Source organism: Pelodiscus sinensis, chromosome 4 (genome assembly GCF_052426305.1).
Source record: "Pelodiscus sinensis isolate ZL-2025 chromosome 4, ASM5242630v1, whole genome shotgun sequence".
Lineage (NCBI taxonomy): Eukaryota > Metazoa > Chordata > Testudines > Trionychidae > Pelodiscus > Pelodiscus sinensis.
Window position 1 is genome coordinate 18,328,277 of NC_143055.1, and position 25,431 is coordinate 18,353,707.

Consider the following 25,431-nt stretch of genomic DNA (forward strand, 5'->3'; position numbering starts at 1 on the left):
CTTTTGAACATCAGTTGTCATGAAGACAAAGATGCTACCTTAGTACATGAAATCACAGTTGTTGTGTCTACATTGGCATCCCTTTCCGGAAAAGGGATGCTAATGAGACACTTCGGAATTGCAAATCTGCGGGGGATTTAAATGTCCCCCGCGGCATTTGCATTTACATGGCTGCCGCTTTTTTCCGGCTCGGGGCTTTTGCTGGAGAAAAGCACCAGTGTAGACGCGATTCTCCGGAAAATAAGCCCTTTTCCGGAAGATCCCTTATTCCTACTTTCAAATCCCCCACGGATTTGCAATTCCGAAGTGTCTCATTAGCATCCCTTTTCCCGAAAGGGATGCTAATGTAGACACAGCCAGTAAGTATAGTCAAAATAAAATAGAGGAATTTAATATGGCATTTAAAAATTATCACACAGATGAAATTCTGAAAATAAAATCACAGCCTAGAAATGAATTTTTTGGTAAAATATATAAACAATTGAACATTTTAAAATTATAAACCCCATTTAAACTCTTCCAGTGGAAGAGTTTTCAACCAGAAAATACTGATTCAACTAAATGCAAGATTTTGTGGGAACATAACAATTTCACAGAAATTTTTGACAGTAAGTTGCTGAAACGTTTTATTTTGATAAGGTCAGAGTGCTTTATTTTGGTTGTGTGTCGTGTTTCATGTGTCATGTTATAGATTATAATATAATATCAAAATGAAGCACTCTGACTATCAAAATGAAATGTTTCAGTAACTTGCTTTCAATATATATATTATTTATTATAATATTTATAATACAATGCAATAGAAAGCTACAATAATGTCATTTCAATATTTCCAAACTTTCAAATTTCATTCAATTTAGGAGAAAATAAAATTTTGAAATGTCAGAATTTCCTATGGAATGGAAATTCCAAGTTTCAACCAATTCTACAAAGTTCTCTTCTGTTGTTTCAATAATGCAAAATCCAGATTTATCATCTGAAATTTGGGATTCAGTCCTGAAAGGAACCAAATGTCTTCTGAGAGGTTCTCAGTGTCCATAATTCCCAATGACTTCCATTACAGATGCTCTACACCTCCTTGGAAGATAAGGTTGCCAATGGGCAACAGTCTGGAATACAATATAATTAATTTAGCTGTTTTGAAAGCAAAACATTAAAATAAAAAAATGTCTGGAGGAGCAACAATATCACCTTCATCGATCATTTCTAAAGGAAAATTCAAGCCACTTTTATGAGGACTAGTTTTATAAACCTGTCTAAATGTATTTTTTCATTTGCATGATAGGGTTCACAGCTCCACTCTAACTTGCAAACATTATGCAAATCATTCCATCATCAGCTCTTTAAATAAGTAAAAATTTGTAGATCTTTCATGCAATGTCTGAAAGTAGCAGAAAGGTCATTGTAAAGATGCCAAGTTACTTCAAATGAGGTGTGAACTCAGCAGACTGACAAGTAAATTATGTAGATTTATTGGATTTTATTTGGCAAGTTTGCTAATTTATATTGTGAAGATAACACCTGTTTAACTCTTTTTCTTCCTGCACATGACACACAAAGAATGAGCCCTGGTTTCAACAGAAATAATAATACAATACAAAGTATCTTACAATAGCTATTTCTCAAAAACAGAAATTTGAAAAAATAAAAATTTGAATCTCTTAGTAGTAAAACTATCAAAACCCTGGTTTCTGTGCCACAGACTACACTATAAAACTATGTCTGAATTATTACAACTCTAAGATGTGTGGAAAATCCACCCAGCTCAATACACAGTTATACTGACAGAACTCCCAGTGCTATATCAACTGGACGGCTTTTGTTGACATAGCTACCACCTTTTTGATAGGTATAATATGGGTGTCTCCGGTTAGCATAAGTAGCATTTTTACTAAACTCTACAGAAGAACCAGTGCCATTGTACTGATACAACTGCACCACTGCAACTCACTAAGGCCAGGTCTACACTAGACTCAGCAGCTCAGCTTAAGGTACACAACTACAACTATATAGAATATGGGGCTGGAGTTGGTTTACCTTAAGCTGAGCTTGGCAGCGTCCCCATAGTGGGAGCATTTGCTCCCATTGGCTTCCCTAACTCCTTGCAAAAGCAGGAGTACTGGATGCTGGCGGGGGCATCCTCTGAGTTCAATTCAGTGCGTCTTAACTAGACTTGCTAAATTGAACTCTGGAAGCTCGCTTGCAGCAGTGGCCATCTTCCATTTAGTGTAGACAAGGTTTAAGTCAGGCACTCAGTCGCAATCTGACAAGGTTCTTGGATCTGGACTTCTTATACTCTAGTCATCTGAAGAAGTGGGTTTTGTCCATGAAAGCTCATGACACCATCTACATGTTTTGTTAGTCTTTAAGGTGCTACTACACTATTTGTTGTTTTTAAGTTTTTCCTTACAGACTAACTCGGCTACCCCTCTGAAGGAAAATACTGCATTTAAAGCGCTGCAGCAGTAATCTTCCACCTCATATAGCTAGCTACCATAGAGTACTGTAATATTCCATTGTGCTTTTGTTCCCTACTTCATACTTTCGTTACTTGAAGCTGTAAAATACAACATTAATTCATGCTACCCATTTATTATTTCTTGTTTGTTGACCTCATTTGTGAACCTCTATCTAGTCAGAGGAAATTATTTTTTTTTTTTACCTTGGACAACAAAGTTCACAGCTTGCCTCTCTGCTTGAGTACGTAGTCTGTAGTCTTGAGCACTGATGTTAGGCAGGTGTCTTTTACGACCCATGATTGAAACCACATATCCTAAATAGAAAATAGCAGTAACGGAGTGCTAAATAGGAAATTTGAAACAAATCTTCCAGTATGAAGTTGATACATACATTTGTTAGCAGTTACCTGATGAATGTGTCCAATATTACTGAATATTTAAAATAGGCTAAGTCACTTGATGCACAACATTTGTCCTTTGATTATTTAAAAGTGGTGACTGAGAGAGTGAAATGTGGATGCAACCACATATCAGCAATGTCTCCATTAGTCTCATCATGCAAGGTGTTAAGCAACTCATTAGAGACTGAAGTTACTCAGGTCTGGTCTAAAATTAAAAGTTTTGTTGCTAAAGCTATGTTGGATAGGACTGTAAAATACAGGTTGAACCTCTTTCAACACAGACTCCCTGGTCTGGCAACAACCATGGTCCAATAGGACCATGGATGTTGATGGACAAGAGAGATTCTATGGAAGGACAGAAGCAGGTGCACTGCAGGGACCAGGAACCCAGACAGGCTGGCTACTGAGGCACCAGCAGCTGAGAGCTTTGCCATGGGAGTTCCACAAAGCTGGTGGCAGGGCAGCCAGAATGCCAGCAGGCTCCGGTGAGGCAGCGGTCTGCTGCAGTGGGGCCAGGAGCCCCAGCAGTGGGGCCAGTGCTGCCCAAGTAGGACTGGTAGGGTTGGGAACTATGGCAGCTGAGCAGCAGTCTCCCATGGACAGGGAGGGGAGCACAGCGGGAGTACATACATGCACATGCTCACACTCTAACCAACATGCCAATTACAGTAAAAACTCCAGTATAGACTCAGCAGCAAAACAGTCATTTTACTGGTATAGCTTATTTTATTCATAAAACAGGTATAATCTGTACAGGCAAAACAACCCTTCCCAATAAAAACTCTCTCTTCTAGGAGGGTTTGCTGGGTTATAACACAGCTGACAGCTCTTGATAGACAGAAGTAAAAAAACCCACATGTTCTATCCCTGTATTGGCTCACAGCCAAGGTTTTTAGCAATGGGACTTTTGCTGATTATATACACAGAACATGGATTCCTTATCACAGAAGTGGGGATGCCTTGTGACACATCTTTCAATAAATAAAAGTTATATTATTTTAAACAGATCTAAACAAAAATATATTGTTGGAGTAGCTCTTCATCAAACAGGATGTTTAGAACTAATGTATGGATTTAAAGAGTTTCAGTAATTCACTACTCCTTCATGGAACTAACTTATGGAATGCAATTATGGTATAAAATGACAGCCCGTAGTCATGTACAGTCTTCTTTTGCCTGTATTGGTCTCTGAATTTGAGAGAAACAAGGTGGGTGAGGTAATATCTTTTATTTGACTAATTCATGTTGGTGGAGGAGGAAGTGATCTGAAAAATAGCTCTGGTATATTGAAAGCTTGTCTTTTTCACCACAGAAGGGGTTAAATTAGCTCATCCCCTTGTTCCATGGTTTCAGTAATTTTAGCAGTACTGGAAAAAATAAATAAGGAAAAATATGTCTTCTGTGAGTAAAAGTCTGAATCAATTATATGCTGTTTTAAAAAGAGACTGAAAATGCTGTTCTGAGAAAATTATACAGGAAAATGATAAAATAGAAAAATACTGTGTCATCTGTGGGTTAACATTTTTCACAAAGCAATCACTCTCTCTTTGATCCATCAGTCCTCATCCTCAAAGGAAACCTGCACATCTTCAAAAGACGAAGGAGAGAGCTTAAATTCATAACTTTCCTAGAAACTAAAAATCATGGACTGAATAGTGACACTGGATTGATGGTTTATTACAAAAAATCTATCACACGCTAACAACCCCCCACCTCCAGCTGTTTCCCCCACCAATTGTTTCCTCTTTATGATTGGACTGGTGTTAACAGGCCACTTCACCTTGAATGGTGCCTTGAAATATGTGTTAAAAACTACTTATGCTAGACAATCTGTTCCGTACGATTTAGCTGTGTCCCAAACCTGAGGAAGAGCTCTTTGTAAGCTTAAAAGCGTGTTTTACCGATCAACAGAAGTTGGTCCAATAAAAGATATTACTGTACCCACCTTGTTCTGAGAAAAGTAATTTCCCTGACACAGCATTACACTTGCAGTTAATAAAGTCAGAAATTGGATGACCATGTACTCTTTGTCACTGTGATTGGTAATACAGTAATAGACTGCAAATCTGTTGGGGGGGTTTTCTACAAAATGTCTGCACTGAAAAGTATGTTAAATACTTTGGGGTGAGTGTACATATTCTTTGACAATTTTGATAATACACTGAAAAAGAAAATGTCAAATATATACAACTTCACCACAGGGGTATAGCCATGGGTGGGCCTAAGTGGGTGGGCTCTAGCCCACCAACTTAGCATCCGGGCCCATCCCCACCAGTCTAAGTTCCCTTTAAACTGCACAAAAGTGCAGATGCCTAATAAGCTACATGCAGGGGCTCAGGGCTGCTATGCACAGAGTTGCCACAACCAGGAAAGAGGCGCCTTTCCCCTCGTCATAGCAAGTCCTTACTGAGGCCAGAGGAGCATGCCTCTGCCCCGGCCATGGCAGCTCCCTGCTGGGGAGATGGTGGGAAACATCTCCTCATCCCTTCTGCCCCCATTATTGTCCACACTCCTGAAATCAGGGCCCACACCCAGATGTCCCATCCTGGCTATGTCTCTGCTTTGCTCCGAGGATATGGATACTCACTAAAGATGAATGGGGATGTGCAGAGGGCACAGGATTTAATACGAGGTGAGTCTGCAGCTGTTGGCCCAAAAAAACATTCTCCGTGGTCCTGCAGCCAGAGACTAAATACAATTCAGGAACACAAATGCTGACCAATGCACAGCAGAAATATGTAAAAATTTTGACTCTTGAATTGGATTGTGGCTTTGTAATGCCAAGGTTGTTTTATGCTGGAGCATACCATATATCAATATAATTTGTAATTTGACATGAGCAGGATTCATTTTGGGAACAGGGGTTTTATTTAGCAAATATCTTAGATAGAAAATAGGACAGGTTTTAAAAATTTTACAGCAATTTGTAATAAATAATGATACAATTGCATCACTCGGGAGTGGAGAATCCACCCCTCTGGGTGATGCAGTTATGATCTAGCCCTAATATAGTCAGTGTTTTGTTGACAGGGGGCTTCTTCTACTGACATAGCTGCCACCCCTTTGGGGGGTGGAATACCTATGCAGATGGAAGAAGCTCTCATGTAGGTAGCATCTTTCCTAAGTACTACAGCAGCAAAGCTCACCAAGAAATCATGGGGTAGCAAGTGCAGAATTTCGGGCCACAGGAGAAATGCGCTGTCTTTGTGAAACAGGGCTTACTAACCAGGTTATGTGGTGCTGTGGCAACAACTTCTAACTAGTTTGACACTATGGTGCTATGTATATTGTATTGCAAGAAGTTAATCTCAAAGTGATTTTTAATTATGGGTAACTGGACAGTGAGAGCTATATCCAAAAGAAAGAGACTTCTTGCCAATCATAAATAATAAAGAGTACACCTGGTAAATAACAGTATCTGGGAAGAAGGAGCCATGGTGGATACACTCAGATCCTGCCAACCTAACACAGGGAGACTACATTCATCAGGATAGGATATTTTCTTCATTTCTTTTTTGCTCATCCTACATGCATTCTGTGAGTTGAGTCTGTGGCCTCATTTTAAAATGTAGCATAGCAGCTGAACAGCAAACAAGAATGCATCTTACAGGTTGTATTACCTTCATTGTGGCATTGCTCAATGGTTTTCTTTGTAAAGTCATGGATTTTCTTGTATTTCACCAGAAAACTCTCTATAAATTGACCTGCTTGAAGAGGAGTAATTCCTAGACATCCAGCCAGACGTTCTTTACCTTGTGCACAATAATGAAGAACAGGACATCATTTACATATTGCTTCCTATAAATATTAGTACTGAACTGTACATTGACTAGTGGAATACTACCACAGTAGTTATTTTCATAGATGACCACATACATCAAGGTCCTAATTTAGCAAACTATTTACGTATAGGTTTCATTTTAAGCATAAATGTTTTCGCCTAGTAGGAAAGGACTAATCTCATGCTGAAATGCCTTACTGAATGTGAGCATAACTCAGCAAAGGCATTCCCCACTTAAGATCTTAAAAATAAATTTTAAGATAATATCTGTATTTTAGATTCACATTATGTATCTTCTAATGAATTTTGTTCACTTTTATTCATAAACAACGCAGGAGTAGATATATGCAGAGCCTTGATATGAGGACAAGGAGATTGAATTTAATGTTGAATAAGTAGGAAAGTGAACAAGAGGTGAGGCTGGTGATGGAGCCAAATGATTTTAGGTAGGGTGTTTTGGACAAGCTGAGAAGTGGAATGCAGTGAAGTAACCAAGAAGAAGAATTTGATAACTGAAATAAGAGATAACCAAGGCATGGACCAACATTTTAGCAAGAGGGATGGAAAAGAAAGGATAGATTTTAAAGAAGGCAGCAACAAGACTTGTCCAGCATGTATATATGTATTATAAGTAAAACTATATCCAAATGAATAAACAATATAAAGCAAAGGAGTATGAGAAAAAATGAGGTCAACGTTTTTCATGGTATAAAATTAAAGGCTAAGAGATACAATATAAAGAAAATGTATGAACCTAGTAGTACCAGTGCAAATAAAACCATACATCAACATTAGAGTTTTTAGCCTTCAACGACAGATATTTAAGTGTCAGCTACATAGGAACAAAAACAGCATTGTGTCTGCAAATAGCATTTGCTTAAAGGCAATGTCTTGAAGACAGATATAAAATATTACTTGTCACATTAATAATGTCAAGAGAAGCTAGCTGGCGTTTTTGAAAGATATAAGATTTCAGCCACCCAAATGCCATCTCTGTCAGTCTGATGTGCATTTCATAAAATTCTGTAGCATTTTGTACTTAGTTAGGTCAAGAGCTGCACTGATGTCTAGAAGAACAAATCTAGGCTCAGAAATTTACAAGACATCTGGGATGACTCCCAATGGAATAATTCCAGTGATGCATTATTGTTCAATTACCAATTAATTTAACTCTCCTCTACTTCCCCAAAATTTCTCATTCATTGTTCAAAAACCTGAATTACCACAGTCTGTCTAAACCAGTTAGGGAACTGTTGGTGGCTTGGCTTCACAACTGTTAACAAATATGTAAGTTGGCCTCATTTCCCATCCAATGAACATTTAATAAATAGGTTAAAATATCACATATGAAAATGCAAATTAATCAGCAATAGCAATGGAAAAAATGAAAAAGACAGAGCGTCAACAACTGCTTTACATGATTAAAAATCATTTTAGACTGAAAATACGATTTCTTTCTTTTTGTCGCCTCTTACTCCACCCACACACTTTGACATCTCTTTGTGAAATGCTTAAGACTATGTTTACACTATAACCTATGTTTGCAAAATTTATGTCACTCAGGGGTTTGAATATTCCACCTGTCTGAGTGACATGTTACACTAACATAAGCACTTGTGTCTGCACTGCTACGTAAGTGAGAGAGCTTCTCCCACAAGCATATTTTATGCCATGCATGGAGGTGGGTTCTTTGTGCCAACAGGAAAGCTCTCTCCTGTCAGCACAGAGTATTTTCACCAGCTGCACAAGTATCAGTACAGCTATATCAGTACAGTTAAACCACTGTAGTGTTGTACGTGTAGACATGGCCTAATTTTGGACTAAATTAATCAATTGTCTAGTATATGGGAAACCCATTTTATTAAAATAGAAATGCCACCAAAAATAAAGGAATTGTGGTATGTATATTTTTGTGAGAAAGAGATTCTGAGCTCCAAAGAGCAGAGACCTCTTATTTTTCTACATATTTTGTGAAGTACTATATATACTGATGGTACAGTACTGGGAGGTGAATACAAATAACAGTTTTCAAGGTCAAATTCTGCCCTTGATCCATTAACAACTTCTTTCATCTTCTATGTGTACATCCAGCAGTAGAATGCAGAGGATATTCAACAAGAATTTCACTAATTTTAAGTAGGTAAAGACAGATGCTTTAATTACATTGACTCATGAGTCTCCTTATAGTAACTCAGATATACATAGAAATCAAAATGCAAAATAAACACATCAACTTAACCAGGGAATAACTTTCCTCTTATGTTAATGTTGCCATGTTATTTGGAATGATTTTTATAAGTAGACTATTTATGATAAGAAAAAAAATCAAGATGCAATATTCTGAGATCACTTTCTTCACCTGCAGAAATTCAGAGCATGACTAGCTTTTAAACATTCAAACAAACTCAAATCCATTGCAGCTCTAATTAAGAATCTTAAATAAATAAATATTAGTGAAAAATATTTTGTTCTGGTTTTATACAGATCCCTACCTGCTCCATAAACTATTGAGTAGACAACACGCTTTGCCTGTTCTCTATCTGCATGCTTCACTTGTTCACGTGGAATACCCTTCCTAAGCACAAACAGAATATGATTTTCATTTTCTATTTCTAGTTAAAAACAAATATATATTCCCCTCATCATAGAAAAAACATTTTAAAGTCAGTAACAATTTAATAAGTGCAGACATACATACAGCATATAAAAAGAAGCTCAGGGAGGCATTAGTTTTGGCTGTGAACCCACAGCTTTTTTATCATACAATTTGGTGGGGGATGTTTTCTCTAATTAACCAGGTTAATCTGGGTCCTTCATCTCCCTTTTAACCGAGGGCTTGGTTGGAATAACATCTGCTTTTAAAAGATTAATTTACCATTAGAAATTGAAGAATTGGGTCAGATAAAATAAGAACTAACCAAACCCTTTGATGTTCCTTGACCTGAACATAAACCAAACCTGAATGTTTGAAGATTGGAAAAGTTTGTCTGAGGACTAGAACTGTGAAAAAGATTTTGATTCCACAAACGTTCTGTGAAAATTCAGTAATGTGCATGGATTTTCCTTGCAAGTAAAAATGTTGAAGATTTAGAATTAAGGTTTCCACATTTTTGTCTGGATTCTTAGGTAAAAATTCACAGCATGACTTTACAATGTATTTTCAAGTTGAGTTGGTTGGTATTAGTCGCATAAATTAAATAATGTAATAAAGCTCCAATCCTGCAAACACTTATAAATGTACTTCACTTTACTACCATGAATAGTCCAATTAAAATCAACAGGAATACTCATATTAATAAAGTTAAGAATGTGCTTACATATCTGCCTCCAAATTAGCTTAACCTACCAGTGAAGCCTGAAGAAATTACTTTGACTCACTTTTTCAGGGAGAGATTGTAGATAAAATGCTCTATGTGAATTAATAAGAAGCCATTTTTGGCTGTGGTTTTTTTTCTCCGCTTCCTGTCCCCCAATACATAAGTAACCTATGGTAACACTCGGGTGGTGCATCACCTCCCTATGCCCCCTCCAAAATTTTAATTTAATTGTAATTGCTAAATGGGGTTCCCCAACATGCTCCTTCCCTGTCTCTCCATGCCATCCCTGCACCCTCTTCTCCCACAGGCACCTGTCGTCTATGCCCTATATATGTATTTCTCCTAGGAATGGATTGCTATTCAGGTATTTTTGAAAATACATAAGTCTCCTACTCTTAGTTTTATTAAGAGTTTTAAAAGGAATACTCCAGACTGAAAACTATCATTAAAGCCTCCAGTCCTTAAAGTTACTTTGCTTTCTTTAAACTCATGATTTATGCAGCAAGGAAAAGGTAGGTTCTTTATCGAGGAACCATGTATTGCATTTCCCTCTTTCATGTTATATATGAGACATTAAAATAGAGATACAATTTTAGTAGTGCTTAAGGGATTTAGGAACCTTAATCTCATTTTCAAAGTGCTGTGGCACTTAGAAGTTTTCATCTCTTTGAAAATTAAGGACTTAACCTTCTAAATCAGTAGGGTACTTTTGAAAAATCCTTGCCTAGATGTATGACATATCTTACAAATATCTCTTAATTTACCACTAATTATGTACATATATCCATATACACACACAAAGTCATAATTACCTAATCCACACAACCTGCAATTCTCACTCAGATAATAATACTCACTCGTGAGAGTTCAGTTACGGTTTTCTAGCAGATGGATGAAATGAGATCTAACACTCACCAATTTCACTTCTGTTGATTGCCTTAGCTCAAACAGTCCATGCAGTCTACACTCATGCCAGTCACACATTGATAAATTTAACATTTTCTTATCTTTATTATTCAAGAAATATGGATATGTCATCCCCCAAATGATTAAACTCTTAGTACTTGATGTTAAACATTCCTTTTAATATAGTGCTAAAACAATATGGTGAGCCAACACTTGTGTTAGTGTGTTAAACCTGGAAAACCCAGTATTTGGCAGCAAGGGATTAAGTCTAGCACTCTATGCAAGTCTGAATGTGTGTGTATCACACTTAGGAATGGGGTATAACAAAGCAAAAGGCAACAGCATAATTCACAAATGTTTGAACAAATGGTAAGTCATGAGTCACTTAAATACTGATTGTCATGCCTAAAAATGAAAATAACTTGTGTCTCTGCCTGTCCTCATAGTATTTGGTTTTATTAATAGCACACTTGATTCCTTCTGCATTTCAGAGTAGTATTCCTGAGATGAGAGGTTGGCAGAGGGATGTTATTGCTTTGAACAATGAAATTACATTGATAGGTCAGCTTCTCCTAAATGCAGATGTCAGGTGAGAAATCCCCCTTAAACACACTGCCAATAGAAAGGAGGTTATTTTTTGTGTTAACAAATATGATTTGTCTTACAAGGTATTATACAACTATTTCTAGATAGCACCTTATTTTAATTTGAGTTTCATCTCTCATGTATGGAATATTATGGCATGTATGGTAAGCTAATGCTATTTGTAACTGGGATAATGGTGTTGTAATTGTTGACTAGAAAGTGACATACAGATATAGCATAAAACATCATTATATAACTGAATTGTTGCATAATGCAAAACAGACAGAGCCAATGGAGTTGCATTTTCATACACCAGCACTGAATTTTGCCCACACTGTAATCAGCAGTATAGACTAGATGCAATTTTTAAAATAAATATGAGCCTGAGGGAGGAAGCTGATTAGGCCTAAATGGGGCTCAGCTGTTAAGCCTAGACATTCAGATGAAGACAGACAGCAGTTAAGTCAGAACTGTCTGCATCTGGAGGAGGAGGTGACGTAAGTATATATGAAGGGAGCAGAGATAAGTGCAGGGGAGACCTCAAAAGAAAGAATTTGCTGGAGGCTTTGATTTTTAACTTTAGCAAAGAGATTCAGGGGTCCTTCCCTGAAAATACAAATTGTCATTACAGTACTTTTGACATGAAGCTTTTGATACTTAGCTTTTTTTTGTTTCTTCCTCTCAATTTTTAACTTTGCATTGTCTAACAGTTCAGATTTTCCATTATTTCCCCCCCTTCTATCTCTTTTTTCTGTTTCCTGGTTTTCTTCCTCTTCTTTCCCTCTTGTACCCTCTCTTTCCTTTCATCTATTTTCTACTGCCAAATTCATACTCTTCATCCACAGTCTCACCCATCCCCACTTCTTCTCTCAACTGTCCATTGCCAACATCTACAACACTTTCCCATCTGTGCCCTCATCTTCAGAGTCCCATTCTTGCCTTAATATCCATCTCATGCTATTTGCACAACAACAGGTTGCTTGATACTGCTTTCTACTTTACCTACTGTTAGACAGAAAAAAGAATGGAGTCCTTCTACTAAAAAAGCATTTATGCAGTTAACGTTTTACAGATCTCAACAGAAAAGCTAAGTGCTTTAAGGAGCCTATCAGGTCAGCAAAATCCCCAGTGCAGAAAACAGGTAAGGAGAACAGCAGGTTGAGTTGGGAAACGCAAACTCCTTAAAGAGGAACAAAATACAGGACTATGTAGCACTTTAAAGACTAACAAGTTGGTTTATTAGATGATGAGCTTTCGTGGGCCAGACCCACTTCCATCTGAGGAAGTGGGTCTGGCCCACGAAAGCTCATCATCTAATAAACCATCTTGTTAGTCTTTAAAGTGCTACATAGTCCTGTATTTTGTTTCAGCTACACCAGACTAACACGGCTACATCTCTATCACTATTCCTTAAAGAGGAGGCTCTTCTGACACCAGAGCTGCAGGCCAAAACCAGCACAGCTTCAGCAAAGATGCCTAAATCCATCAGAAATAGACATGGAGGGGGCAGTATTACAGGAGCAATGAGAGAAGGGAAGAACGACCTACCTTAAAAACCTAAAAATTATATAATTTTTCAAGGTCAGTGATAATATTTCCCACTATTCCTCCAAAGAAAGCTTTAACTTTGCTGATTCATTAATGTAGTCAAAATGGATAGTCCATCTCAGAATCATAGAATATTAGGACTGGAAGGGACCTCGAGAGATCATCGAGTCCAGTCCCCTACCCCCGTGCCAGGACCAAATACTGTCTAGACCATCCCTGATAGACATTTATCTAACCTACTCTTAAATATCTCCAGAGATGGGGATTCCACAACCTCCCTGGGCAATTTATTCCAGTGTTTGACTACCCTGACAGTTAGGAACTTTTTCCTAATGTCCAACCTAAACCTCCCTTGTTGCAGTTTAAGCCCATTGCTTCTTGTTCTATTCCCAGAGGCCAAGATGAACAAGTTTTCTCCCTCTTCCCTATGACACCCTTTTAGATATCTGAAAACTGCTATCATGTCCCCCCTTAATCTTCTCTTTTCTAAACTAAACAAACCCAATTCCTTCAGTCTTCTCTCATAGGTCATGTTCTCTAGACCTTTAATCATTTTTGTTGCTCTTCTCTGGACCCTCTCCAATTTCTCCACATCTTTCTTGAAATGCAGTGCCCAGAACTGAACTCAATACTCCAATTGAGGCCTAACCAGTGCAGAGTAGAGCGGAAGAATGACTTCTCATGTCTTGCTCAAAACACACCTGTTAATGCATCCCAGAATCATGTTTGCTTTTTTTGCAACAGCATCACACTGCTGACTCATATTCAACTTGTGGTCCACTATAACCCCTAGATCCCTTTCTGCCATACTCCTTCCCAGACAGTCGCTTCCCATTCTGTATGTATGAAACTGATTATTCTTTCCTAAGAGGAGCACTTTGCATTTGTCTTTATTAAACTTCATCCTATTTACCTCAGACCATTTCTCCAATTTGTCCAGGTCACTTTGAATTATGACCCTATCCTCCAGATTAGTTGCAACTCCTCCCAGCTTGGTATTATCTGCAAACTTAATAAGCGTATTTTCTATGCCACTATCTAAATTGTTGATGAAGATATTGAACAAAGCCGGTCCCAAAACAGACCTCTGCGGAACCGCACTTGTTATGCCTTTCCAGCAGGATTGTGAATTGTTAATAACTACTCTCTGAGTATGGTTATCCAGCCAGTTATGCACCCACTTTATAGTAGCCCCATCTAAGTTGTATTTACCTAGTTTATTTGATAAGACTATCATGCGAGACTGTATCAAACGCCTTACTAAAATCTAGGTATACCACATGCACCGCTTCTCCCTTATCCACAAGATTTGTTATCCTATCAAAGAAAGCTGTCAGATTGGTTTGACACAATTTGTTCTTTACAAATCCATGCTGGCTGTTCCCTATCACCTTGCCACTTTCCAAGTGTTTACAGATGATTTATTTAATTACTTGCTCCATTATCTTCCCTGGCATAGAAATTAAACTAACTGGTCTGTAGTTTCCTGGGTTGTTCTTGTTTCCCTTTTTATAGATGGGCACTATATTAGCCCTTTTCCAGTCTTCTGGAATCTCTCCTGTCTCCCATGATTTTCCAAAGATGATAGCTAGAGGCTCAGATACCTCCTCTATCAGCTCCTTGAGTATTCTAGGATGCAATAAAGTGTACCACTCTCTTTTTAAATGAACAACTCCCATTAAGTAAGATATGAACAATTAAAAACACCCTGGAAACAAATATTAACACAACATGTAAATTCACTACTAAATAAAATTTTGCAGTATAAAAGAGGCAAGACCTCATCTCTCAGGGGCATGTCTACCTTAGGAAATTATTTAGAAATAACTTACTTTAAAATAAAATTCCAGAAATAACTATTTTGCAATAACTGTCTACGCTATAGGGAAGCCTTGAAATTAGTCTGAGACAAGCTCCCTTAATGTGGGGGTGTGTCCAGACTCCATGCCTCCGTCGACGGAGGCATGGAGATTAGCCAGATCGGAAGAGGGAAATGAAGCCGCGATTAAAATAATCGCGGCTTCATTTAAATTTAAATGGCTGCCCCGATCTGCCGATCAGCTGTTTGTCGGCAGATCGGGAGAGTCTGGACGCGATGCCCCGACAAAGAAGCCTTTCTTCATCGACACAGGTAAACCTGGTTTCACGAGGCTTACCTGTGTCGATGAAGAAAGGCTTCTTTGTCGGGGCATCGCGTCCAGACTCTCCCGATCTGCCGACAAACAGCTGATCGGCAGATCGGGGCAGCCATTTAAATTTAAATGAAGCCGCGATTATTTTAATCGCGGCTTCATTTCCCTCTTCCGATCTGGCTAATCTACATGCCTCCGTCGACGGAGGCATGGAGTCTGGACACAGCCTGGATGCTCTATCTTGACTTAGAGCCCCAAGAAACACTGGGGAGTAATTTCTTTGAATGACTCTAGGGAGTAGTTATTTTGAAGTAGCAGCAGTGGAGGGTCCACACTACCACTATTTCAAAATAACCATTTCAAAATAAGCATTATTTCTCGTGGAAAGCAGGAGTCGTTATTTCAAAATAACCAGCCCCTTATTTCGAAATAATGGGCTTGGTAGTGTGGACACTCGCCTTGTTATTTCAAAATACGGGGAGTTATTTTGAAATCACTCCCTAGTGTAGACCAGGGCTCAGAGTGTAAGCCCAGCCAGCCTATGAAGAAACCTCTTTTCCACCATTTCTACCTGCAATCTCTGTGGGAGCATGAGACCAAATGGGGGTTTGGTAAGGCGGTAGCAGTAGTGCAGGCACTGTACTGGTCCATAGTCATGAAGCAGGAGCTGAGTTCTTGACCTAAGCTCTTGGTTAACAGGTCGATCTACATTTCCATTCTCAACTATGGCATGTACTTTGGGGAAAGACTGAAAGGATAACTGTTACCTGTGAAACCTTAATTCTGCCTCCTTGTGTGTGTATTATGATACAGTGTTTCACTACATATCATATATTATTTCCCCCCTTACACACGCCCCTCATCATCAGTGTTTGAATCTTCCACTTGAGTTAAAGGAGCAAACTGTTTACAAAAGAAGGCTGTTATCAGCCGGGTGGAGCAGCCTCCAAAAGTAAACTCAGCCCCACTATGATTTGGCTTCTAGCTACCTAATTAAGGGAGCAGCAAACTACCCGTCCTCTTGTTAGAGTTTACAGAAAGAAAATACTAGGCTCTTAATATGAATCCATTTTTTAAATTGAAAATAGTCATTGTTTCGGAAGGGTGCTTTTATTGGAGATCTCATCACACCCAGATTTAGAGCTGACTCTTCATATTATTTCTGGATTATCACTAATAAAAGCACTGTGTTTCAACAACATGAAATTCCTCCCTCTTTCCTGCTCACATATGTTGTCACTTGACTGGAGGCTATTTAAGTTGTCAGACTAGTCTAGCACCAAAGTACGTATGACTGTAAAGACTACACATCAGTTCTCTAAAAAGTGTATTTCCGTTATTTCATAAGAGTGAAATGTATACTATATATGTGGGGGTTTTAAACAGCTGTTGCTGTTTAATATAGGTTAAAGGTTGTTCATATTGTATGTGTAGGTCTGGAATGTTGGCACATGAGTTTCTGATTTGGCTGGAATTCTAAATAATTGGTGACAGCTGGAAGGCTTAGAAATTATTCCAGTTTTATGTGGATACTGTTATGTTGATTGCATAAGATAAATACTGTACATTTATTCCTCAAATGATGTAGATAGGATTAACATAAGAACATAAGAACGGCCGTACTGGGTCAGATCAAAGGTCCATCTAGCCCAGTATCCTGTCTACCGACAGTGGCCAGCACCAGGTGCCCCAGAGAGGGTGGACCGAAGACAATGATCAAGTGATTTGTCTCCTGCCATCCCTCTCCAGCCTCTGACAAACAGAGGCCAAGGACACCATTTTATCCCCTGGCTAATAGCCTTTTATGGGCCTAACCTCCATGAAATTATCATGCTTCTCTTTAAACTCTATTATAGTCCTAGCCTTCACAGCCTCCTCTGGCAAGGAGTTCCACAGGTTCACTACAATTACACAGGTGATTACAATTACAATAGGTAGAATATATGAGCCACTATATACCTTAGAATGACAGACATCAGAGATGGAAAAATATCTATTACCTCACCATATAGTCCATCTTGCTGCTAATGTAAGTCTCATGCCAAAAAGTCCATTTTATGAAAGTTGATATACAGTTTCATGGCTAAAACATGATACTAATATAGCTCCGATGAAAAATGTCTTCTATTAGACAATTTAAATATGGTATCTAGCAGATAAAGGAACCAAGAGTGCAGGTAGTCCAGTATAACCATATTCCCCCTAGTTTACATTTAGATTAAATTTAATTATCCTTTTTATTCAACTTCTACAGTGAAGTATCAAATACAGTTTCTCTGATTAAAAGGCTAGTGTTCCCAACCTTCAGACCAACCAGAGGAGAGCTGGTTCTGCATCTCCTCTCTCAACCTACTTCTTTTCCTCTTCCCAATTCAGTCTGTCATCTGTCTATGATCTTCATTCCCAGTATGCTCACTTAACTATTCTTGAGCTACACCCATCTACCTGTCATCTGTCCTTCGTAATCTATCTGCTATAGCAGAAGGTTAAAATGTTTTCCTTGATCTGTATTGTATCAGGATTGATATCTTTATTCTTAAGGTGGGCGAAAGTCTTGCTTTCAATATTTCACAACTTCATCTCCTGGTTTGCAGCTCCCTGTACTGCCCAGTTCTCTTCTTACCAAATTATGGGTCAAGAGAAATGCAGATAAGGAGACTAGATCCCAGGCCATGTCCTATATTATGCTAGTGTTAATTTCTGAAGCATTCTTTGGGGAGTCGGTGAAACTTGTGAACCACCTTGAGAATGAGATTTTCACCATGAAGCTGAACCCAAGGACTTTTAACATCTAGGAGACTAGAATGCATTGGGAAATAGTTATTCCGCACATTGTTGGGATAAGCGAGCACTGAACGATTTCTGTTGGAAGATCAACAGTTCTGGAGTTTTTCCAGTTAAGAACTTTAGATTCTCTGTCATTAACTGAGAAACCTGAGAATGCTCTTGTCTCCTCTCTAAACTGATGCAGGAGTGGGACTGTGGCTCTCTTCTCACCACTATAGCTGTCTCAGGTTTGCCAAATGATCTGAATAGGCAAGATCTATTTCCAAGTCCTTGGACGAATTAACTAACCAGGAAATTATTCTCTCACACTTTCTTTGGCTGTGAATGGAGAATAATGGGTGAGATAGCATCTCTAAGAGATGGCATCTCTGACATGGTAAACAGACCAACACTACTAGAACATTTTCTTTGCCTGCCACACCTACAGTAATTAACTAGCTTTGTTACGGAAGCTCCAGCCAATGAAGAAAGAATGGAAGCTATTCGGGAAATAAGACAGCACCTCCAGAAAGGGCTATATCAAATCACTTCTGATCTTGATGCAAGGAGACAGATAGTACAGGAACTCTGCAGATGCCTTCCCACAGGGACAAAGTAGGCTGCTTGTGCAATGGTGAAAGATGATCTTGGCTGCATATCCAAACCCAGACCATGGCGAGGATGAAGAGAGGAATGAAAGAACAACCCTGCCTCAGATGGATGCTATAATACAGGGATTCCCAAACTTTTTGACACGGAGGACCGGTAATATTCATTTGCATATTTGCATATTCATTACACAAATGATGAATATGCAAATCCATTGTTTTTGGTTCTCCCAAAGCCCCCAGGGCCAGCTTTAGCAAAGCTTTTGATAAGGCCACCCACAACATTCTTACCAGCAAGTTAAGGAAATATGGATTGGAAAAATGGACTGTAATCCAATAAAACCCTGCACCACTACATCGTGTATTGAAAAGGGGCTCATTTATTTTCAGAAAGCTGACATCATCTTTGGAATTTTGTATCCATATTCTCATTCTGGATGGTGAATGCACCAGGTTCTCTCCATTCTGACACATTGTATTGCCTTTAAACCTCACTGTCAGCAGTGGGGATATTTAAAAGGCACTGCTTTTACATTTTTATACAGGATCCACGTGCGCCCTGATCAGTGCCACTCCCCGCTGGCCGATTCTCTCCCTCCACCCCCCCCCACCTTCCCGGGCCAGCCCCGCTGTCCCTGCCAGCCGATTCCCTCCCAATCTCTCCTGGCAAGCCCTGCTGCTCCCGTCAGCCCTGCTTCCACCAGCCGGTTCCCCAGCCAGCCCCGCGATCTCCCCCAGACAGCCTCACTGCCCCTGCCAGCCGGTCCCCCCACCCTGTGATCTCCCATGGCCAGCTCCACTGCTCCCACCCCCCCAGCCAGCCCTGCTTCTGCCAGCTGGTTCCCCCCCCCCCCCCGGCGATCTCCCCTGGCCAGCCCCACTGCTCCTGTCCCCCCCGCCAGCCCTGCTTCTGCCAGCCAGTTCCCTCCCACTGCCATCTCCCCTGGCCAGCCCCACTGCTCCCAACCCCCCAGCCAGCCCTGCTTCTGCCAGCTGGTTCCCCCCCCCCCCCGGCGATCTCCCCTGGCCAGCCCCACTGCTCCTGTCCCCCCAGCCAGCCCTGCTTCTGCCAGCCAGTTCCCCCCCGGCGATCTCCCCTGGCCAGCCCCACTGCTCCTGTCCCCCCCCCCCCAGCCAGCCCTGCTTCTGCCAGCTGGTTCCCCTCCCCCGGCGATCTCCCCTGGCCAGCCCCCCTGCTCCTGTCCCCCCTGCCAGCCCTGCTTCTGGCAGCCAGTTCCCCCCCTCTGCGATCTCCCCTAGCCAGCCCCACTGCTCCCACCCCCCCGGCCAGCCCTGCTTCTGCGAGCCAGTTCCCCCCCCCCCAGCCAGCCCTGCTTCCACCGGCCGGTTCCCCTCCGTATCTCCCCCGCGCAGCTCCAGTACCCCGACCCTGCTTCCTTGTGGCCCATATCTAACCTCCCCTCCCCCCTCCACAGCCAGCAATAAGAGCTCACCTGGTAACCCTCACTATGCCTCTTCCAGGAGCCTGAAACATACGGCTGCATCCGCCCAGCCTGGCTGAGGGCTTGGGGAACCCGGCACTGCACAGACAGTCCGGGAGCCTGGAACACCCTGGCAGCCACACTGAGGCCTGATATTTTTTTCCCGCAGCAGCCCATAGTTTGGGAAATGCTGCTTTAATACATCTGTATCAGAGGGGTAGCCATGTTAGTCTGAATCTGCATAAACAACAAGAAGTCCTGTGGCACCTTGTAGAGTGACTAACAGATTTATTGGAGCATAAGCTTTCATGGGCAAAGACCCACTATGTCAGATGCATGTCATTTATAATACATCTGCTTTCTCCCAGATTTCTATCTTGGGGGAAAAAAACACCAGATAAGCTCACATTCTGTTCAACTACAGGCAAAAGAAAAACTGGAATGTTTAGATGAATGTTCTTGAAAAGGATTGTGTTTGAAATCAGAACTCCAACAGCAGAGTAGTTCTGCTACTTGTGCAAGGTGATGGCCGAGAAGCATACAATTACTCCCAGATGAAGCAGTAAAAGCTTTATAGCTCTTAAGATTAGAAATATACACAATATATCTGTATTAAATAAATATTTAATTTATTTGACATCTACTCAATGTAATTCAGGCTACGTCTACACTGCAATGTTTTGCGCAAAAACCTGTGGAGCGTCCACACTTCAAATGAAAGTAAATCAGCAGTAAAATGGCAGAACAGAGGGCTTTTGCTTGTGTAGGTAAACCTCCTTCTACGAGGCATAACTCCCTTTTGCGTTACAGCTATTGCACAAAAAGGCAATTGTGGATGCTCCATTCTGTGAATGGCAATCAGAGCTTTCTTGCGAAAGAGCGTCCATGCAGTGTGTACAATCTTTTGCGCAAAAGAACATCACTTTAGTGATGCGCTTTGAGGTGTGGACATGCTCTCGTGCAAGAAGTTTTTGCACAAAAACTCTTGTGCAAAAGGCTTCTTGCGCAAGAAGCCTGCAGTGTAGACGCAACCTCAGAGTATTAGCGTACAGCATACACCCATTAGCTCATCAGCTTCCATTTACCAAAAAAAATCTAAGAATATAAATCTCAATTTGATGTGGCAGTCCCAAGATGCAGCTGTTTTTAAATTGTGTGCAGCTGTGCTTTAACTTGACTGGTTTCAAAAAGACATGGACCAATAACATGTTCATTCTTAATTTTAGCAAGATACAGCTTGACCCATCATTAAGGTATGAAGAAGAAAGGGTTCACAGAATAATGAAATAAAATGAATTATAATCAAGGCTGTGTGTCAAACTATGTTCTGTTCCCATACAATATGCTATTTTCTTAAAGAAAAAGAAGCATCAGAATAAGACTATAAGAAGATGGCCTCTTTTATAGATATCTGTCTGTGGAATTAGTAGAGTCAAATACTGATGCTAGGATAAAGCATTGTTGGGGTGGAATTGTTCTATTCTATTCACAAAGCTCACTTATTATGTTGCATGCCTAATAGAGGAAAAGTATTAAAATTATGGCTTCTTTTTCAGTTGTTTTAGATCAATTAAAGGAAACCAAATATTGTACAATAACAATAATCCTCTGATTCTGACATCAAATTAAGCTATCTTGTTAAACTTTTGGTTAAAATATTGTTTCACTAATGCTATTGTTTAACTCATCTAAAAACAGAAGCAAGTATTCTTCTCAAAGACTTTTTCTCTGTGCCTTATCTGCTAGTCTAAACAAATGTCACAGCTGCATATCTTCAAGGGAATTGCAAGCAACATGGTGAAACTGCTGTAAGCTGGCATACAGACAGTCTGTCAGAAATGCAAAGCAAGACAACTGTTACATTTCATTAATATCAACTACCACTTCTTGCAAGGGAGTTTTAAAAATAGACAGAAATTGCTCTGCTGCAAAAACAAAGCTGTTAATATATTCTAGCTCAACAGACGTGTTTATTTTGAAATCATTAGGGCTTAAAAATATCTTCCAAATTCTGATCCTGAGGTCAAAGAAAAAATATATTTTAGTATTTACCATAGTTATTTGTGGATGCAGTATCCAATGAAAATATTTCGGGAACATTCACTGAAAAATTCATGTAGGAATTAAAGATGTGGTTTAACCAGAGCCCAAGATCTAAACTTTATATTCTGTAAGAATCTGAATAAAAATCCAGGATTGGAACACTCCTGGAGTTGGGGTTTCAAAATCTAGATTTCAGTCTTCCCAAATTTAAGAGTGTTCTGAAGAGTGAACAATAATCCCTGATTTAAACTCATGGTTTTGGTTCATGATATTCTCTAATCATAATGTCCTTAACTAATTGTGCAATTTATCAGGAGGTGAAGAGAATTCATTCCTAACTGCTGCAGCTGCTCACCAGAGTGAGGCCATCCATTTTTCCATTTTTGAGTATTTTAATGCCTCTTCTTCACAAAACCTACCACTAACAAGAGACTCATCTTTTCAGAACACTTAAGATAGTATAGGGCAGGTGTTGTTATGTCTTCTAAACTTCATCCCAATCAGTCACTCATTAGGACATAGGAAAACATTGTCAGTTTATCCTTGAAGCCAGGGAGACTGCTTATTACTCTCTTTTGCAAATGTGTCATAAATGTATTGATGAAAGGCCACTTTGCTACTAGAAAAATATTCTTGCACTCCCTGAAGCAAGCCAACAAACAATAATAAAAGGATATGTTAGATATATTAAAAGTATGCAAAGCTAGTCATTATGAATTTTGGGTTTACATCTCACCAACATCAAATTCCAGATCCCTTCCTTTAAAAGTTTATCAGGCTTTACCTTACCTCTCTGTAATTTATAGCTTTTATTGTGTACATTGTGCACAACACATTAACAATTTAAATAACTACTTTAAATACCACAAGCAGGGTTTTGAAAACAGCTTTAAATTTTTCTTAAAAGTACAATTAATTACAGTCTCTGTATGTTTATTACAATATTTTAGTAACATGATTTCAAAACTCTGATTACAACTTTTAAACACTTCAAAATTATGTGAGAATCCAGTGTTTGTAAACTACCTATATCTGTGTTCTATTTTCATGCTATATTTGTGATAAAATATATTCAGAACAATTTTTTAGATCTTCAATTGTAATACTGGATTTTCCAAGATAAGTAGTACTGACTACATTACATTAGAGACAAAAATATGATCTTTTTCAGTAGAATGAAAGAAAGAAAAACAAAAGGAGCACATATTGGTTCCAAAATTGCCTCATCTGAAAAGGAGGCATTTCAAAGGTGAAATAAGTACTTCAAAGAACATTACACATAATATTTTTACAATAGTTCCATTAATGCTTTTAGGCTTGTTGAAAGATTTCAAAGTGTTCCATAGCAGAAACTTTCATTCTTGTGAAGAGAATGTATAGCTTCTTGCACTAATGCAAAATCCAATAGCTACCTGTAACTACTAATTGGAATCAGGTATGTTTTCAGAAGAGCAGGTCACTCACCTTTAGTAACTGATGTTCTTCAAGATGAGTGTCCTGTGGGTGCTCCACAACAGGTGTCAGTAAGTCTCAGCACAACAGACCGGATTCTTCACAGCAGTACCTAGAGGAGCTGTGCATGTGCAGCAAGCTTGTGAGCATACATGGCCACCCTCCTCTCAGTTCCTTCTCTACCCGAAAACCCAGCTTATAGGGAAAAAAAAAACGGTCTCCGAAGTAGAGGGGATAAAGGGAGGGTAGTGGAGCACCTACCAGGGTGCTCATCTCAGAGAATGTTAGTTACTTCTAAAGGTGAGTAACCTCCTCTTCTTCTTCTAAGGTACTCGACAGCAAGTGACTGCAAGCAGTATGTCATAAGGAGGTAGAGACTTCAGATATGGCAGGTAAGCTGTAGATAACACCACCTTGATGATGCTCATTGAGGACAGAGGTCCACAAGAAAGTGAGTAGTGCTTCACAAATTTTTGCTCAGAAGCCCACGTGGCTGCTGTGCATATATTCGAGAAGGATCTTGCAGAGGTAAGCCACAGACATGACCACCGCCCAGGTAGAATGGGCTCAAATGGAGGTAGGTGGCATAAGTTAGTTGTGTTGTTAACACAGAGCTATGTGCTATAGATATAAAGAGTCTGGGCAAAGCTCTAAAAGGCCTCGTTCTGTGGATGTAAAATGAGAGAGTGTCCTGTGGATATCTAGGGTATGCATCCTTGTTTCAAAAGTATTAGCATGAGATTTTGGAAAAATACACATAAGTGGATAGTTTGGTTTACGTGGAATGAGGAATGCACTTTGGGGAGGAACTTGGGATGGGTATGTAGTGTGACTTTATCCTTTAAAAGGTGGTGTATGGAGGATCCCCCATGAGGGCGGCAATTTTCCCACCTAGCTGGTGGATATAATTGCCACTAAAAATGCAGTTTTCATAGAGAAATTTAGAAGAGTGCAAGTGGCCATGAGTTCAAATGGAGGGTTGGTGAGGGAATTGAGAATCAAATGGAGGTCCCACGGCTCCCTTGGTGGAGTTACATCAGGATATAGCAACTGGAGGCCATTCATAAAACGTTTTGTTATTGAATGAGCAAAAATTGTGTTATCTAGATTTGTATGGAATGTGGTTATAGCAGCTAGGTGCACCCTGATAGAACTGACAGAAAGGTTGGACTGCTTTAAGTGCAGGAGGTAGTCAAGGATGACAGGTAATGGGGCATTGTCAGGAGAGATGTTACAAGGGAAAGCCCAGTGTTTAAAAAGTGTCTATTTATCAGAATCTGTTTTACATGCCAAGGCTACTCGGCTGTGCAAGCATATGTAGTGTACTTGATCAGAGTACTGTAATTCTATGAGGGAGATTCATCCATATACCAAACCTTCAGATGGAGTCTGAAGAACCATGGGTGTTGGGTCTGTTGAAAGGGTTGGTAACCGCTATGGGGTTACGTGGCAGGGAAACTGGCAGAAACAGAACCATTCTACTGAGGAAGGGGAACCGGGGCTGTCTGGGCCAGTATGGAGCTATGAGAATAACTCTGACCTTGTCCCTGCTTATCTTGAGTATTGTACAGAGGAGGAGGGGAATGGGAGAGAAGGCGTAAAGGAGACAGAGACTCCATTTGATGGTAAGAGCATCCCCCAGGGTATCTTTGCCTATGCCCACTGTGGAACAGTACAGAGAGCACTGTTTGTTGGAGCTTGTGGCAAAAAAATTCTATCAGGGGATATACCTAATGTGTGAAGATGGGCATTGAGCCATTATAGGCGGAGCAGCATTTAAATCCATTTCTGTCCAACAGGGCAAAACCAAAACAGTGGGGGGAGGGAACAACTTGAGTAACAGGGTGGTTTTTTTTGTTGGTAAGTTTTTTTTGGGGGGGGTGGGGGTGGCAGGGGATGAACTTGGATGGAACCAAAGGGAAAAATAACAAAAAATGAGTGAAATTAATTACTTACCTACAAAAAACAATGCCAAATAAAGAGAACTGCAG

At 39.8% G+C, this 25,431-nt stretch overlaps 1 protein-coding gene across 1 annotated transcript in view; it reads right to left on the reverse strand.

Moving 5' to 3' along the window:
* Positions 1–25,431, reverse strand: part of POLN (DNA polymerase nu) — a 159,046-nt gene that overhangs the window by 41,884 nt on the left and 91,731 nt on the right. The window contains exons 16-18 of the mRNA XM_089777777.1: positions 9,134–9,216; positions 6,481–6,612; positions 2,663–2,773 (exon numbers count right to left, since the gene is read on the reverse strand). Coding sequence (XP_089633903.1) covers positions 2,663–2,773; positions 6,481–6,612; positions 9,134–9,216 — 326 coding nt within the window. The remainder of the gene's footprint in view (positions 1–2,662; positions 2,774–6,480; positions 6,613–9,133; positions 9,217–25,431) is intronic.